The following is a 15141-nucleotide window of genomic DNA, read 5'->3' on the forward strand; positions in this document are numbered from 1 at the left end:
CTCATGAAGCGTTGTTGAATGTCATGAATTCACCTACAGAATAGAAGGCGTGAGAAATTAGGTACTTCTTTAATTTGGCCCTAAATAATCTTATGTTTTGAGTTTCATTTTTTATATCGATAGGTAGGCTATTAAAAATTTTACTGCCATATAACGCACTCCTTTTTGATAGCACAATAGACTTGCTGATGGAGTATAAAAGTCATTTTTTGACGTGTATTTATGCTATGAACTGTTGAATTAGTTACAAAGTTTTCACGATTACATAAGAGGAAGATTATTAATGAAAAGATATACTGACAAGCCATGGGCATTATTTGTAGTTTTTTTAAATAGTCCTACATGATTCCCCAGATTTGGCACCTATTACTATTCTAATTACTCTTTTTTTTTTTTAATAGGAATATACTGTTACTATCTGTGGAATTTCCCCAGAATATGATTCCAAAACACATTACCGAGTGGAAGTATGCAAAATATATTGTTTTTAAGGTATTGATACTTACTATCTTATGTATAGATCTAATAGCAAAACAAGCTGAATTTAGTTTGGGGGTAGTATCTTTAATATGATTTTTAAGCCAAGAAATTTGGTTGTTGTTGTTTATAATAGGGATCTATTGTTAATTATAGCGTTAGAAATTTGCGAGGTTGAATTTGGATAGGATTCAAATTGAATTATGTTAGTTTTGTTACAATTTAATGCCAATTTTTTTGCCTGAGAACCAGTCACATATTTTGAAGAGAATTTCCTCTGTTGAAGATTGGAATGTGTTGTAGTTATTGGCTGTAATTACTATACTTGTGTCATCTGCAAACAGTATGTATATTTTTGTGAATGTTTAGTTATAATAATAATAATAATAATAATAATAATAATAATAATAATAATAATAATAATAATAATTAGGGCTAGGATTTTGATGAAATTGCATCTTTATTTTAGTAAGCCAGAAACATAAGTAGGTGCTTTAGTATTTATATGTTATGTAATAAACTGAGTGTTTTAAAACATATTTCTTAAGGCCTTTTTTTTTTGCATTTTTTACCTCTTACAACTCATAAGAGCATTTTTTTTGTTTTATTCGGTCACTTTTGGGGAATTTTCATTTAATTTTGGCCATAAATCCCCATTATTAATGTAAAATATTATTTATTTTCTTCGATATTTTCTCAACATATTTTTTTCAATTAATAACCATTATATTGTATATTATTTTAATCGTTTTTCTACACAAATATTGTCATTTTAACGTTGTAAACCACCACGTAATGGATCAGTCCAAGCACCCCTTCAATATAGACTTCTCCATACTTGCTAGTTCCGGATAAGAGTGGCCTTGTTGTGGACTATGGAACTACACGAGGTAAAATAATTAATTAAAGTCTACTACTTAGAAAAATTATGTAAAATTAAATAAACTTAAATGTTGGTACTAGAATTAAATATAATTATTAGTCTGAATATTGATATTCTTACTAAGCCAATTATGTAAGTTCAATTTTTAGGGAATTTTAAGGTCATTTTTTAGAGATTTTTAGTTCATAAATGCATTGTTTTAGGACATTTTTTCATGATTTATAGATCATCATAATCCTAGCCATAATAATAATGATGATGATGATGATGATGATGATGATAATAATAATAATAATAAACGTTGATACCGTTATCTGAACTGCTACAGCATCGGATTTCCACGCTAATAATCCTGGTTCGATTCCCGACGAGTCCAACTGGAATTTGTAGTAGAAAAAGACGGTGTTTGGTGATAGGTTTTTGCAGGGTAGTACTGTTTCCCTACAGGCATTCCACCATTGCTTCATTGATCATCACCATACGATGTTCCGCAGTTTATCTCCTATTGTGTACCAAGAGCAACGCCTTCACGGAGGCTCAAAGAAGTACAAGCTTCAGCGCTCGCCCACTATATGGGGACACTGGGGTAAATGAAGCAAATCAGTGTCCCCCATTAGTTAAAAAAAATGTATAATTATGTAAAGAATGCCCCAAGAAGAACGTGGATTTAATAATGCGAAGAATAAATTAAACAATAACAGATAACAGAGCAGATGTAGTGCCAATAAAAAGATATTGTTGTGACATTGCGCCATTGTTTTTTGTTGGTTTGGTGGCCCTGTTATCTATTCTGTTATCCGTTTTTATTGCATTTAATCACATTATTAAATCCGACGTTCTTGTTGGGACACTCTTTATGTAGGTCAATTGTTGAAAGAACGGCAGAACGAGACCATGCTCATTCCTCCAATCATTCATGGTCCAGTAAATGTCCATTTAATCACCAGCATGCACTCAGAGCGAGGGGAAAAATGTCATTCACCATTCACTTCAGTCAACAAACTTCGCTACGAACATAACCTCTGAAACCAATTTTAACAAGCTTAGCCATTGCTCCACTTTTACGTGTTCCTGGATGCCTGTGGAATAAAGCAAACTTAATAGTATGTTGGTTTCCTGTCTCATGTTCGAACATTGCACGACGTTAGTTTCCACATCCTTCAGTACACCTTCCGTCAACACATTAGATTCAGTAGCGGCCGGTGATCGAAATCCTTGGTGAGGCCAGATGAAACTAGTTTAAGTGCCTCCGATAGAAAATGTTTATGATATTAATTATTATTGTTATTTTATTATTAATATCATTATTACTGTATTATTATTAGTCTATTATTATTACTATTAATGAAAAATAATAATTTCACTCACCAAATAAACTGTTATGCTGTGAGTTTCAGTGATTGTTTCAGTGTCATGAAGCAACCCATATTATGTGTTGAAATTTCCCTTTCTTTCTTTTATTTTTATTTTTTCCCTTGATAGCAACAAACAAGGCCAAGAGAAGTTTATTTTGAACCACATAACCACTTAACCATTTTGTTGCCCATACCAGTATGCAATATAAACTCGCTTTTCAAGATTATGTCAGAATAAATGTTAGCGATGTCGTAGGTATCTCGGTAGGCTCTCTCTTTATTTAAAACTGCCTTTCTTTTAGTGTTATTTCTTCTCGAAAAAGGACACTCTAACAATGAATTAACTACACCAGCATTATTTCTCGCATTTGTTTGTGTTTATATTTTCTCGAAATACATAACAACATTGGCCCAGATTCACTATTGTACTACGAAGTGCAATAGTACAACACCCTCGCTGAAGTCATAAACTAAGACATAAGGGGAGAGAATAGTGTGGGTCTCTGCCTGCCAAAGAGCTGGAATTTTTGTTATTTATGGGCTATTTAGGAAGACAAGTCACCATTGCTATTCCCACCCCACTCTACCCCTGAGGCCGGCCCATGTATGGCAGGAGTGGAAGCTGACCAGGCCAGACGAATTGTGCCTCAGCTACAACGTTTTAAGCGCAAGCTCAAAGCCTGCGAAAAGACATGAAATGCAGAATCCAGACCCGGCACGAGCGATCCTGGCCTCAAGAACAAATTTTACTGCAAAACAGGTCTATATACATCACTAGCCAGACCCGGCACGAGCGATCCTGGCCTCAGGAACAAATTTTACTGCAAAACAGGTCTATATACATCACAAACCAGACCCGGCACGAGCGATACTGGCCTCAGGAACAAATTTTACTGCAAAACAGGTCTATATACAAATGCTTCTACAGCGATATATGCTTCATTCAAATAACTAATACATTACATAAAAACTCAAAATTTGATTTCAGTTAAGCCAAGTGACTGAAGCCCGGCCTCACTTGCCTCAGTCAATCAGCCGCTACTTTTCTTGTTCCTATCTTCTAAACCTCCGTTTTACGGAAAAAAAGCTATGATTCTACACAGCCTTTACTAAATGGTCACAGAAGTATCCACTCAGAATTTCAATATACTAAACATGGAGTTCCCCAGAGATCAATTTTAGATTCATTATTGTTTCTAGTTTATATTAATAGCTTAGCCTCAACCGTAAATAATTTATCACAGATGATACAAGTGTTATTACATGAAGTAAACAATATGATTACTTTATAAACCCTCCTAATACAATATTAAGTATAATGAGTGAATGGTTTAGTACAAATAAACTAGCACTTAATGTTGATGAAACTAGTGTAATCAAATTGAGCACACATAATAGTCCTCTGTTTCCCTACTATATTACATTAAATGAAACTGATCTCAAAGAATCTGTAAACAGAATATTTCTTTGTTTGGAGTTGGATAATCACTTGAACTGGAAAACATACATAGAAGATTTTTGCTCCTAAATTGAGATCTGCCTGTTATATATTAATATTCTTATCTTCTATTGGCAATATAAACACGCTTAAAATTGCATACTTTACACACTATCATACTATATTAAAATATGGATTAATATTTTGGAGAAACTCGTCTGAAGCTTTATTTTTTGTTTTTATTGGGCTATTTTACGACGCTGTATCAACATCATAGGTTATTTAGCGTCAGAATGAGATGAAGGTGATAATGCCGGTGAAATGCCGGGGTCCAGCACCGAAAGTTACTCAGCATTTGCTCATATTGGGTTGAGGGAAAACCCCGGAAAAAACCTCAACCAGATAACTTGCCCAGACCGGGATTCGAACCCGGGCCACCTGGTTTCGCGGCCAGACGCGCTGACCGTTACTCCACAGGTGTGGACTGAAGCTTTGTTTCACAAACGGAAGTTATAAGGATAATTACAGATTTGCATGAAAGGACACCATTTAAAAATGTTTCCAGAATTTAGAAATGTGAGCACATTGTTTTCTTTCAATGGTGATGATCTTCATTATAAAAATGTATTAGTTACTAATCGAAACGTCTATAATTTTAATACAAGAAGCAAATCAGAACTCAAACTAGGTACCCTTTGTTAGTTCCTTACAACTAACTTACTCACTTACAAATGGCTTTTAAGGAACTCGAAGGTTCATTGACGCCCTCACATAAGCCCGCCATCGGTCCCTACCATCATATCCCACCTCCCTCAAATCCATTTTTATATTATCCTCCCATCTACGTCTCGCCCTCCCCAAAAAGATCTTTTTCCCTCCGGTCTCCCAACTAACACTCTATTTGCATTTCTGGATCCGCCCATATGTCCTATGTGCCCTGCCCATCTCAAACGTCTGGATTTAATGTTCCTAATTATGTCAGGTGAAGAATATAATGCGTGCAGTTCTGCGTTGTGTAACTTTCTCCATTCTCCTGTAACTTCATCCCTCTTAGTTCCAAATATTTTCATAAGCACCTTATTCTCGAACACTCTTAGTCTATGTTCCTTTCTCAAAGGAGAGTCCAAGTTTCACAACCATACAGAACAGCCGGTAATATAACTGTTTTATAAATTTTAACTTTCAGATTTTTTGACAGCAGACTAGATGACAAAAGCTTCTCAGACTTTTTCCTTATTTATTCTGCGTTTAATTTCCTATGTAATGTTATTTATAGGCCTAGTGTTGCTGTTGCTCCCAGGTATTTGAATTTTTCCACCTTTTCAAAGGCTAAATTTCCAATTTTTATATTTCCATTTCGTACTATGTTCTGATCAGGAGACATAATCATATACTTTGTCTTTTCGGGATTTACTTCCAAACGTATTTCTTTAATTTCTTCAAATAAAATTTCCATGTTTTCCTTAATCGTTTGCAGATTTTCTCCTAACATATTCACATCATCCGCACAGATAGCTTTGTTAGTCAGATATTATAAAAAGGAATTCACAATAATTCATGTATTACGGTCTTCAATGCACTTTCTAATTGTTTTAAAGGTTTGAAAGGTTAGAACAAAATGTTCAAAACAGAAGTAACGAAATTTCTACATACTAATACCTTTTACTGAACCGATGAATTGTTTATGCTTGTAAATTGAGTTAGTGCTTGCTATGTATCGTATATTTTTGTATAAATTTGTAATTACTCCGCATATTAAGATCTGAGAACTACATACTGTAAGGTCTATGGAATATACTGTAGAAGTGGGTAAAGTCAGTCAGTGGGTGTATAATTCGATCATTTGCGATTTTTATTGAAAATTATAGATCCTCACAATTACCTGTTACAATTTTATTATGCTGACTTCATTGCCTGACATTGCAAATATAAGCGAGAGGGAAATCAAAAAGCCTGCGCATGCCAACAATGGGAACACTGTGTAACTACCATTGAAGTGAAAACTGTTATTCTCAACTTTTTCTCTTAAACGATAACAAAGTCTTACAAACTCTAAATTATAGTCAGCAGTGAAAGGAGACAGGAAGTACACGTAAGTACTTTCGTTGAAATTGTATCATGAAATAATAGTTTTGCAGTTCGTAAATGTTAGTAGGCTATTGAAACTTATTATTTTCAGAAAACTTGTACTTTTGTAGGATTAAGTCGATCATGCCATCGACCTACTCGAAGCAGATAGGACCAGCAGGAAGAATAAATTGTTCACCGAAATACCTCCAACTAACACTTATAAACAGAAAAGTGTCATAGTATAGCTTATATTGATGGGATAGTGGGGAAAGAAGAAAACGAAATTATGGTGAATTCCTTGCGTAAGAGAAGCACTGCCAAAGGAAGATATATTGTATATCCCTCTGTACTTGACGATGGGAACAACGTAGTTTCTAAAGTGACATGAGGAGGTGAAGATTTCAAATAACATGTGATATAAACCTAAGCGATGTTGAATAGCATTTTAGATTATAATTGAAGTGTGGTATTTCAATGTACCGGTAAATTTTGAATTTTTAAATCTTTGTTTGTTGGCATGTGAAGTATTAAAATGTGTTTTTATGTTTTACATGTTGGCAATAATAGTCACGTTTGTACAGTGGAGACCTATAGGCCTAATTGTATCGAATTGTATGATCACAGTAACAAAAGATACACTATATAATGCTATAGGCATATATTGTAGATTAATATTGTTTTTTACACCCCTTATAACAAATAAAGTATATGTAATACACTTAATTTGTTTTTTTAAAACATAAACAATGATCGACTTTACTCCGCAATATTTTAAAATCGATCTTAAACTAAAAATTCAATGGTGATCGACTTTACCCTATTTAAAAAGGTAACTTCGACCACAAGTCAAATAAAAAAAATCAGTCTTTGATAGATTGTAATTCACTTCTTGTAATACGATTTCATAAGTGAAGGATTTGACGACAAAATGCTATTTTCTGAGGAACTTCGCTCCATTGCATAACCTCAATATCATAAAAAAAATTGCAAAATTTTGATCGAATTTACCCTCTTCTACGGTAATAAATGATATAAAGTGAATGGTTGAACGACAGCATCCGCATATTTAGGAGGAATTCTCTCGGCAAGATGTGCATATGAGCGCTTTGCGAAATAATCCCCAATAATAAACATCCTCTGTTCCTGCAGAAAAGACATGCTGCTCCCGCTACACGTTGCAAGCCACATAGTTCAGTGGCAGCAGTCTGTCGGAAGGTTGCTGATCTAGAAGGACGTTCGCACGATTTACACTATCATTTCTGACGACGCCATGTTGTTGCTTCCAGGTGTACCTCGTGTCTCGGCGAGTCGGCGCGTGCTCAATGGTTCCGGCACTCCGACGGCTGGAGGTCCGGCAGCTCAACGTTCGGCTCGGGGTCTGGCTCCGGCCTCGTCTCGGGTTCAGGGACCGGACAAGGCACTCACAAGCGCTCGCCCTGGGACTCCCTCCCCTCATTACGACATGAGGGCAGTTTGGGAGACAGCGGCTACAAGTCCAACCGCGCAGATTCTTTCGAACAAAGGCGAGTCCTCTTTCCTTACATTACAGGCAGAAATAGAGGCCGGATTTATATGCAATCACATAGGCGTAACATTTACTGAAATGTACAGTCTTAGATAAAAATATGACCGGCGCCCTTCGGAAGACTTGGCTTGATTCCGTGAGAGCTTAGTTTTACACGTGAAGTAATTTCTTATGCACGACTCCACTCTGTGTTTCCTTTGTTTTGTTCGTTTGTTGCTTTTTCTGTCTGTTTATAGGTCAAATGTTATGAATAATCTATAAGGAAGATATATTCAAGGAGTAAATTAGGTGCAAAATAAACATTCTTTCCCTAATCGCGTCAACCAGGCGCTGCCCAAAGAGGACTTAGACAAATTCACGCTACAAGAGATGTCATTTTTTGTGTCTAAGGCTGTACATTCTAAATATTTACAATTAATTTGATTCTAATAACACTGGGCAAAAAAAAAAAAAAATCTTTAATGTTTCCTGCACTTCATGAGTCAATTCTTACTAATTTTGGGTTTCGAAAAACGAATATGACAATGAAAAATTTTTCTTTGCCCCAGTTTCTGTGATACACAATAGGTGGAAGTATTTCAGTTTAACGGATTAAGAGAAAACGATACATTATTTTTAATTACATATGCCAACAACATTGAAAGTGCATTTAAATTTTTTTAAATAGCAGTTACATTCTATGAGTTCTAAATTTATGGAACAATGCCTGGCAGATGGTTGGGTCTGAAGAGAATCATGTGTGGCTTCATGAGATCGTCGTCTTTTAGCTTGCCTCTTGTGAGTTCCGGAGTATCCCTACGCAAAGACCAGCAGTAATCCGCAAGCATTGTTTCATTCTAACGGCCCTGATATCTTTGTTCCATAACAGAAATATTGTGATGGAACCTTCCTCCATGTTCATCACTGAAAGCTCCACAACTAGGAGGGAAAAAGTCTAGGTGGGAGTGGAGAAAATGGATTTTAAGGGACATGTTGCATCCGAGTTGATGGTATTTTTGCAGGAGCACTGTCACCAACTGAGTGTAGTTATCATCTCTTTTGTTGCCTATAAATCCATGAATAACTCCCTTGAAGGCTTCCCAAACTTCCTTTCCTTTCCCCTCCAAAACTTGGTCAAATGCAGGATCCTTTACAAGTTCTCGAATTTGTTGCCCGACAGAAATACCTTCCTTAACTTTGGCAGCACTTAATTTCGGAAATTTCTCTTTTACATACTTAAAGGCCCGTCCTTCTTGGTTCATACCTGTGACAAAATTTTTTATCAAACCCAGGTTAATATGCAGGGGTGGAAGAAGGACATCTTTTGGGTCCACGAGAGGCTCGGCAACAACATTTTTCTCGCTATGGTTAAGATTTCTTGCAGGCCAGTCTGCTTGAATATAAGTTAATGTTATTTCCTATCCCTGCTGTCCCACATACATAAAAAGCAGCAATAAATTGTGTATCCCAGTTGCATTCCTAAGAGTACAGCAATGACTTTTAGATCACCACAGATTTTCCACTTGTGTTCATGATATTTGATTGAGTCGAAGAGGGCTGTCATATTTGCATAAGTCTCCTTCATATGAACTGCATGACCAACAGGAATAGAAGAAAGACGGTTTCCATTGTGAAGTACTACAGCTTTCAAACTAAGCTTGGATGAGTCTATGAATAGCCTTCATTCAGTTGGATCATGGTTCAAATTCAAACATTAATGTCGCAGCAAACAAGATTGTTTTTCTTCTAAAAAAAAGGGGGGGGGAGCAGATCCCTGTGACGTTGTCTGTACTGTGAGATCCTGACATCACGTTCGAGAAGATTCCATTGCTGTAGTCTAGACCCTAGAATTTCTGCCTTCTCCTTTGACAGGTCAATGTCTCTAATGAGATCACTCAATTCCGCTTGACTCAGTCTGTGCGGCTTATCTTTTTTTCCTCAAAATCAGGGTCATGGGATGTGGAAGGCTTGTTGGATTCTTCTTGCTCCACACTGTCTTCATTTTCTACTTCAAACACACAATTTTCGTGGCATTTTTACAAATTTTACACTTTAAAAACACTTCCAATCTAAAAATTCTGCATTAATTACAGCAGAAACAATATGAAATTCACAGTCACAGCAACAATATCTATGTTTGTAACTTACAAATAGCTGAAGAACATTTTTTCTTTGATATTTGACAGGTTTGCCAACTCCCAAAACAAAATTTCCCCTAAATTTCCCCCAAACTGAAAATGTTGACTCTGAAAAATGAAATGTCACTTTATCTCCAAAGCAAGAGCTAATCTGTCATTTTTATGGTGATTTTTGAATTCAGCAGGTGGAAATACATAAGAATTAGCTATTTTTGAGCCCGAAATATTTTCATTGTTGACCAGTGTAATCAGTACCCACCAGAGTGCTGCATTGGAGTTAAATCGCTCGCTTGAACTCGGTCGAATGTCGCACGCTCGAGTGAGATAAAATCGGTCGTGATACGCTCATAATAAATAGAAGCACAGTACAAGGTCATCTCACCGGCATGTCTTATCTTGTATGGAAGGCGACAGATAAGTTACATATGTTTTGCTCACACGGTAAAAATAAGGCTTTATTTTCTGCGTTTATGACAAACGTCTAATGGAACGTACCAAAACAGTAACATGAACTTATAAATAAAATAGTATGAAAAACTTCAATATACAGTTATTATTGCTAATTAATGATTATTCAATATTTGATTTACAACATATATAATACTGTATGATAGGTCCATACATAGTGTTCCGCCTATATACTGCGACAATGTAGAAACGTTTTACAAAATATTATTGATATAGGAGTAGATTAATAACAATATTAGTACAGAGATAACGTCACAGAAAATGTAATAAAACGAATAATCATCCTGCACAACTGTTACAGACGCAAAGATTGATACGATTGATACACTAATTATTATAGATTATTATTATTATTACTATTATTATTATTATTATTATTACTACTACTACTACTACTACTACTACTACTACTACTACTACTACTACTACTACTAGAAAACTTGATACAGTTCTTGCATTATCGTGATTGTATTCTCCGTTTATAATAATTACATTTACGTCCAATAACATCTATCAGATGTGGCAAAAACTCCTGTGAGGGGGGGTAACATTTACCTACACTATTTATATTATATTTTAAAGCAAGTTTTGTAGTTGTACTATGGAGAGGTTAGTTAAGCACTGCAAAGTTTTGAAATGATAAACATCTATGATGTTACTACATAGTTCATCACTGTAACAAGAACGAATGTCTAACGCTCGGCTTATACCGTTCGAGTACTTATCGCTCGCGACAATTTTACCCATCATGCGCTACCTATCGGATTATGCTATGAACTACTTGGCGCTCGAGCGACAACGTCCGATGCAGACCTCTGGTACTCACCGAGACTGAAACACTTGGCCACGTACTGGGGTTCTGTAAGAAGGGAGAGCTACTGCGTAACAGACACCATCGTGCCCGTACAGCAATTGCCAACCTGCTAAGAAACGGAGGATGGGAAGTACATGAGGAGATTCATTATGTATCTGAAGATGATTCTCATAGAAGGGTGGATATACTCGTAATTGCCATCAATAGAAAAACCCAGAAAGCGATGGTCTTAGACACTACGATTTGCTTTGAGCGAGACATGAATCAGGCACTGAAGATAAATGATGACAAGCGAGCTAAATATCTACCTTGCCTTCCATACCTCAGTGAAAAATATGGCATTTCGCTTTACAACTGGGATGTTACAGGCTTACTATTTGGAGCGAGAGGTTGTTTACCAAAATTTACGTGACTGTATTATCCTTAAATCCTTTAAAATTCCCTTTTATGAGGTTCAGAAGGTTGTGATGGAAATTCTGAAGGCTTCTCTTCAAATTCTACACTACCATTTGTATATGTTAACACATAAATGTTTGTTTTAATATAAAATTCAAATAATTATTTTGCTCGTTTCATTTCCCTTTACCTTTATGTTTGATAATTCCGGATCCCAGTGGTCAACCTCACTTGAGGACGGATGATTTTAAAACAAATCTTAGTAGTGCCATCTTAATTACATTTTTATATGAATTTGAAGTAGTCTATAATCGATGTAATTCTGACACTTTTCTCTGTAAATTTTCTTCGTTTGTCACTGAATATTTTACATAGGTAAAATGTTTTCCTTCTACAATACAGAAGTTACCGATACGCACGTTATAAACCTACAAAAGAATAAGACTACTAAATCTGTACCTCACAGGTAATGTATGATGTCTTTTTTTTTTTTTTTTTTTTTCAATTTTGAGATTATAGCACTACTGAATTTCTAAGGGTGAGATCTATCTAAAGGTAGGCCTACCTATAGGCCTACTCTGTCCTGGGGACGATTTATTTCGGATTCAATGCATTTTCTCAAAAGGAAATGATCATATATTAAGTATATAGCCTACTACCATAAATTCCACGTAACTTTGTTTACTTTTTTATGCGTCTTAAAATTTTTCAAGGTGAAACAGAATAAGAAATGAAGCTGTGTTGGAAGGAGTGGGTAAAGAAATAATGACGCTGAAACTGATCAGGAAGAGAAAAAGGAATTGGCTGGGTAAATGGCTGAGGAGAAACTGCCTACTGAAGGGTGCATTGGAAGAAATGGTGAACGGGAGAAAAATTCCGAGCAAAAGAAGAGGAAGGCGGAAAATAGAAAATATTGGAGAATGTTTGCTTTATAAAAGACCTCCCTTGGGCAGAACACTATGAATGAATGAAGTTTGTAACTTCAGCAGTTACGAAAGCAAGAGAAGATTGAAATTTGTTTTTTTATCTATACCGGTATCCTAAAATGGACATCATACAATATCTTTGAGGTAGCCTACAAAATTTTAGTAAGCATCAAGTATCAGACCTGGGACCATAATGATTATATTTCGCAGCAACCATTACTGTAAAACAAAATGCCGCTTTGTAAATATATGTTTAAATTTAGCCTATCTTTTAACTCTGTGTTAAGATGTGTACTATATACATGTGTGTGTGTATATATATATATATATATATAAAGCGTTATTTTCAAGAAATATATGTTTTAAGTTCATCGCACTTTTATCGGAACGGCTAGTGTATACTTTACACGCTGATAAACCGTATTCGAATTCTGGTGATGGACAAAGCTGATATTCAGTGGTAGGTTTCAGCAGGTACATCCGCTTCCCCTATTAGCATTCTACCATTGCTCCATTAATATTCATTTGTTTCTATGTAGATCACCTCCTATGGTTCGCTAATAGCAACGAAATGGCGGAAAAATTTTACAGTTACGACACGTCACTGCCAGAGAAAGATTTTGAGGTAAATGATGATGATGAATTATTAGTACCCCCCCCCCCTCGTAGCAGAAAAATTAGTCATTAAAAAAAGTATGTGAACACGAATGCATTTTGTATATAAATATGCACTTTAGGCATAACTTAATAGTAAGAACCTATCCTTGCACACAACACGCGTAATTTTTTTGTAATGAGATTATTATTATCATCATCATCATCATCATCATCTGTGGTCATACAGCCCTTTTAGTTTAGCCTTGACCTCCTTAAGAATTGCCGCCCAATCTTCCCTCTCTAGGGCTCTCCGTCTCCATCTCTTAATTCCTGCTTTAACTAGATCATCCTGAACATCATCCAACCATCGTAGTTTAGGTCTTCTTGCTCTTCTTTTACCACTTAGCGTGGCATCTAGTAATCTTTTAAGAATATTATTATTGTCCAGATTATTATTATTATTATTATTATTATTATTATTATTATTATTATTATTATTACTACTACTATTATTACTTACTTACTTGCTTTTAAGGAACCCGGAGGTTCATTACCGCCCTCACATAAGCCCGCCATCGGTCCCTATCCTGAGCAAGATTAATCCAGTCTCTACCATCATATCCCACCTCCCTAAAATCCATTTTAATATTATCTTCCCATCTACGTCTCGGCCTCCCTAAAGGTCTTTTTCCCTCCGACCTCCCAACTAACACTCTATATGCATTTCTGGATTCGCCCATACGTGCTACATGCCCTGCCCATATCAGACGTCTGGATTTAATGTTCTTAATTATGTCAGGTGAAGAATAAAATGCGTGAAGTTCTGCGTTGTGTAACTTCCTCCATTCTCCTGTAACTTCATCCCTCTTAGCCCCAAATATTTTCCCAAGCACCTTATTCTCAAAGACCCTTAATCTCTGTTCCTCTCTCAAAGTGAGAGTCCAAGTTTCACAAATATAAAGAACAACCGGTAATATAACTGTTTTATAAATTTTAACTTTCAGATTTTTTGACAGCAGACTGGATGACAAAAGCTTCTCAACCGAATAATAACAGGAATTTCCCATATTTATTCTGTGTTTAATTTCCTCCCGAGTGTCATTTATATTTGTCACTGTAGCTCCAAGATATTTGAACTTTTCCACCTCTTGGAAGGATAAATCTCCAATTTTTATATTTCCATTTCGTGCAATATTCTGGTCACGAGACATAATCATATACTTTGTCTTTTCGGGATTTACATCCAAACCTATCGCTTTACTTACTTCAAGTAAAATTTCCGTGTTTTCCCTAATCGTTTGTGGATTTTCTCCTAACCTATTCACGTCACCCGCATAGATAAGTAACTGATGTAACCCGTTCAATTCCAAACCCTCTCTGTTATCCTTAACTTTTCTAATGGCATACTCTAGAGCAAAGTTAAAAAGTAAAGGTGATAGTGCATCTCCTTGCTTTAACCAACAGTGAATTGGAAACGCATCTGACAGAAATTGATCTATACGAACTCTGCTGTACATTTCATTGAGACACATTTTAATTAATCGAACTAGTTTCTTGGGAATACGAAATTCAATAAGAATATCATATAAAACTTCTCTCTTAACCGAGTCATATGCCTTTTTGAAATGTATGAATAACTGATGCGCTGTACCCTTATACTCCCATTTTTTCTCCATTATCTGTCGAATACAAAATATCTAGTCAATAGTACATTCTTTCCTATGGGATATTAATTTCGTATATCTAGATCTAGAGTCGGTTATATATGGGCGAATCCAGAAATGCATATAGAGTGTTAGTTGGGAGGCCGGAGGGAAAAAGACCTTTGGGGAGCCCGAGACGTAGATATGAAGATAATATTAAAATAGATTTGAGGGAGGTGGGAGATGATGATAGAGACTGGATTAATCTTTCTCAGGATACGGACCAATGGCGGGCTTATGTGAGGGCGGCAATGAACCTTCGGGTTCCTTAAAAGCCAGTAAGTAAGTAAGTAAGTAGGAAGCTTGGGTGGAAAGGAATCAGAAAAATTCAAAAGAACTATTGGGGTTAATTAGAGACAGACAAAAGTAAAT

At 35.8% G+C, this 15141-nt stretch overlaps 1 protein-coding gene across 4 annotated transcripts in view; it reads left to right on the plus strand.

The window, feature by feature from the left end:
- Positions 1 to 15141, plus strand: part of sif (still life) — a 727300-nt gene that overhangs the window by 339140 nt on the left and 373019 nt on the right. For all 4 annotated transcript variants that reach the window (XM_069812852.1, XM_069812854.1, XM_069812855.1 and 1 more), the window contains one exon: positions 7510 to 7746. In XM_069812852.1, coding sequence (XP_069668953.1) covers positions 7510 to 7746 — 237 coding nt within the window. The remainder of the gene's footprint in view (positions 1 to 7509; positions 7747 to 15141) is intronic.

The sequence above is a fragment of the Periplaneta americana genome, chromosome 16, assembly GCF_040183065.1.
Source record: "Periplaneta americana isolate PAMFEO1 chromosome 16, P.americana_PAMFEO1_priV1, whole genome shotgun sequence".
Taxonomy (NCBI): Eukaryota; Metazoa; Arthropoda; class Insecta; order Blattodea; family Blattidae; genus Periplaneta; species Periplaneta americana.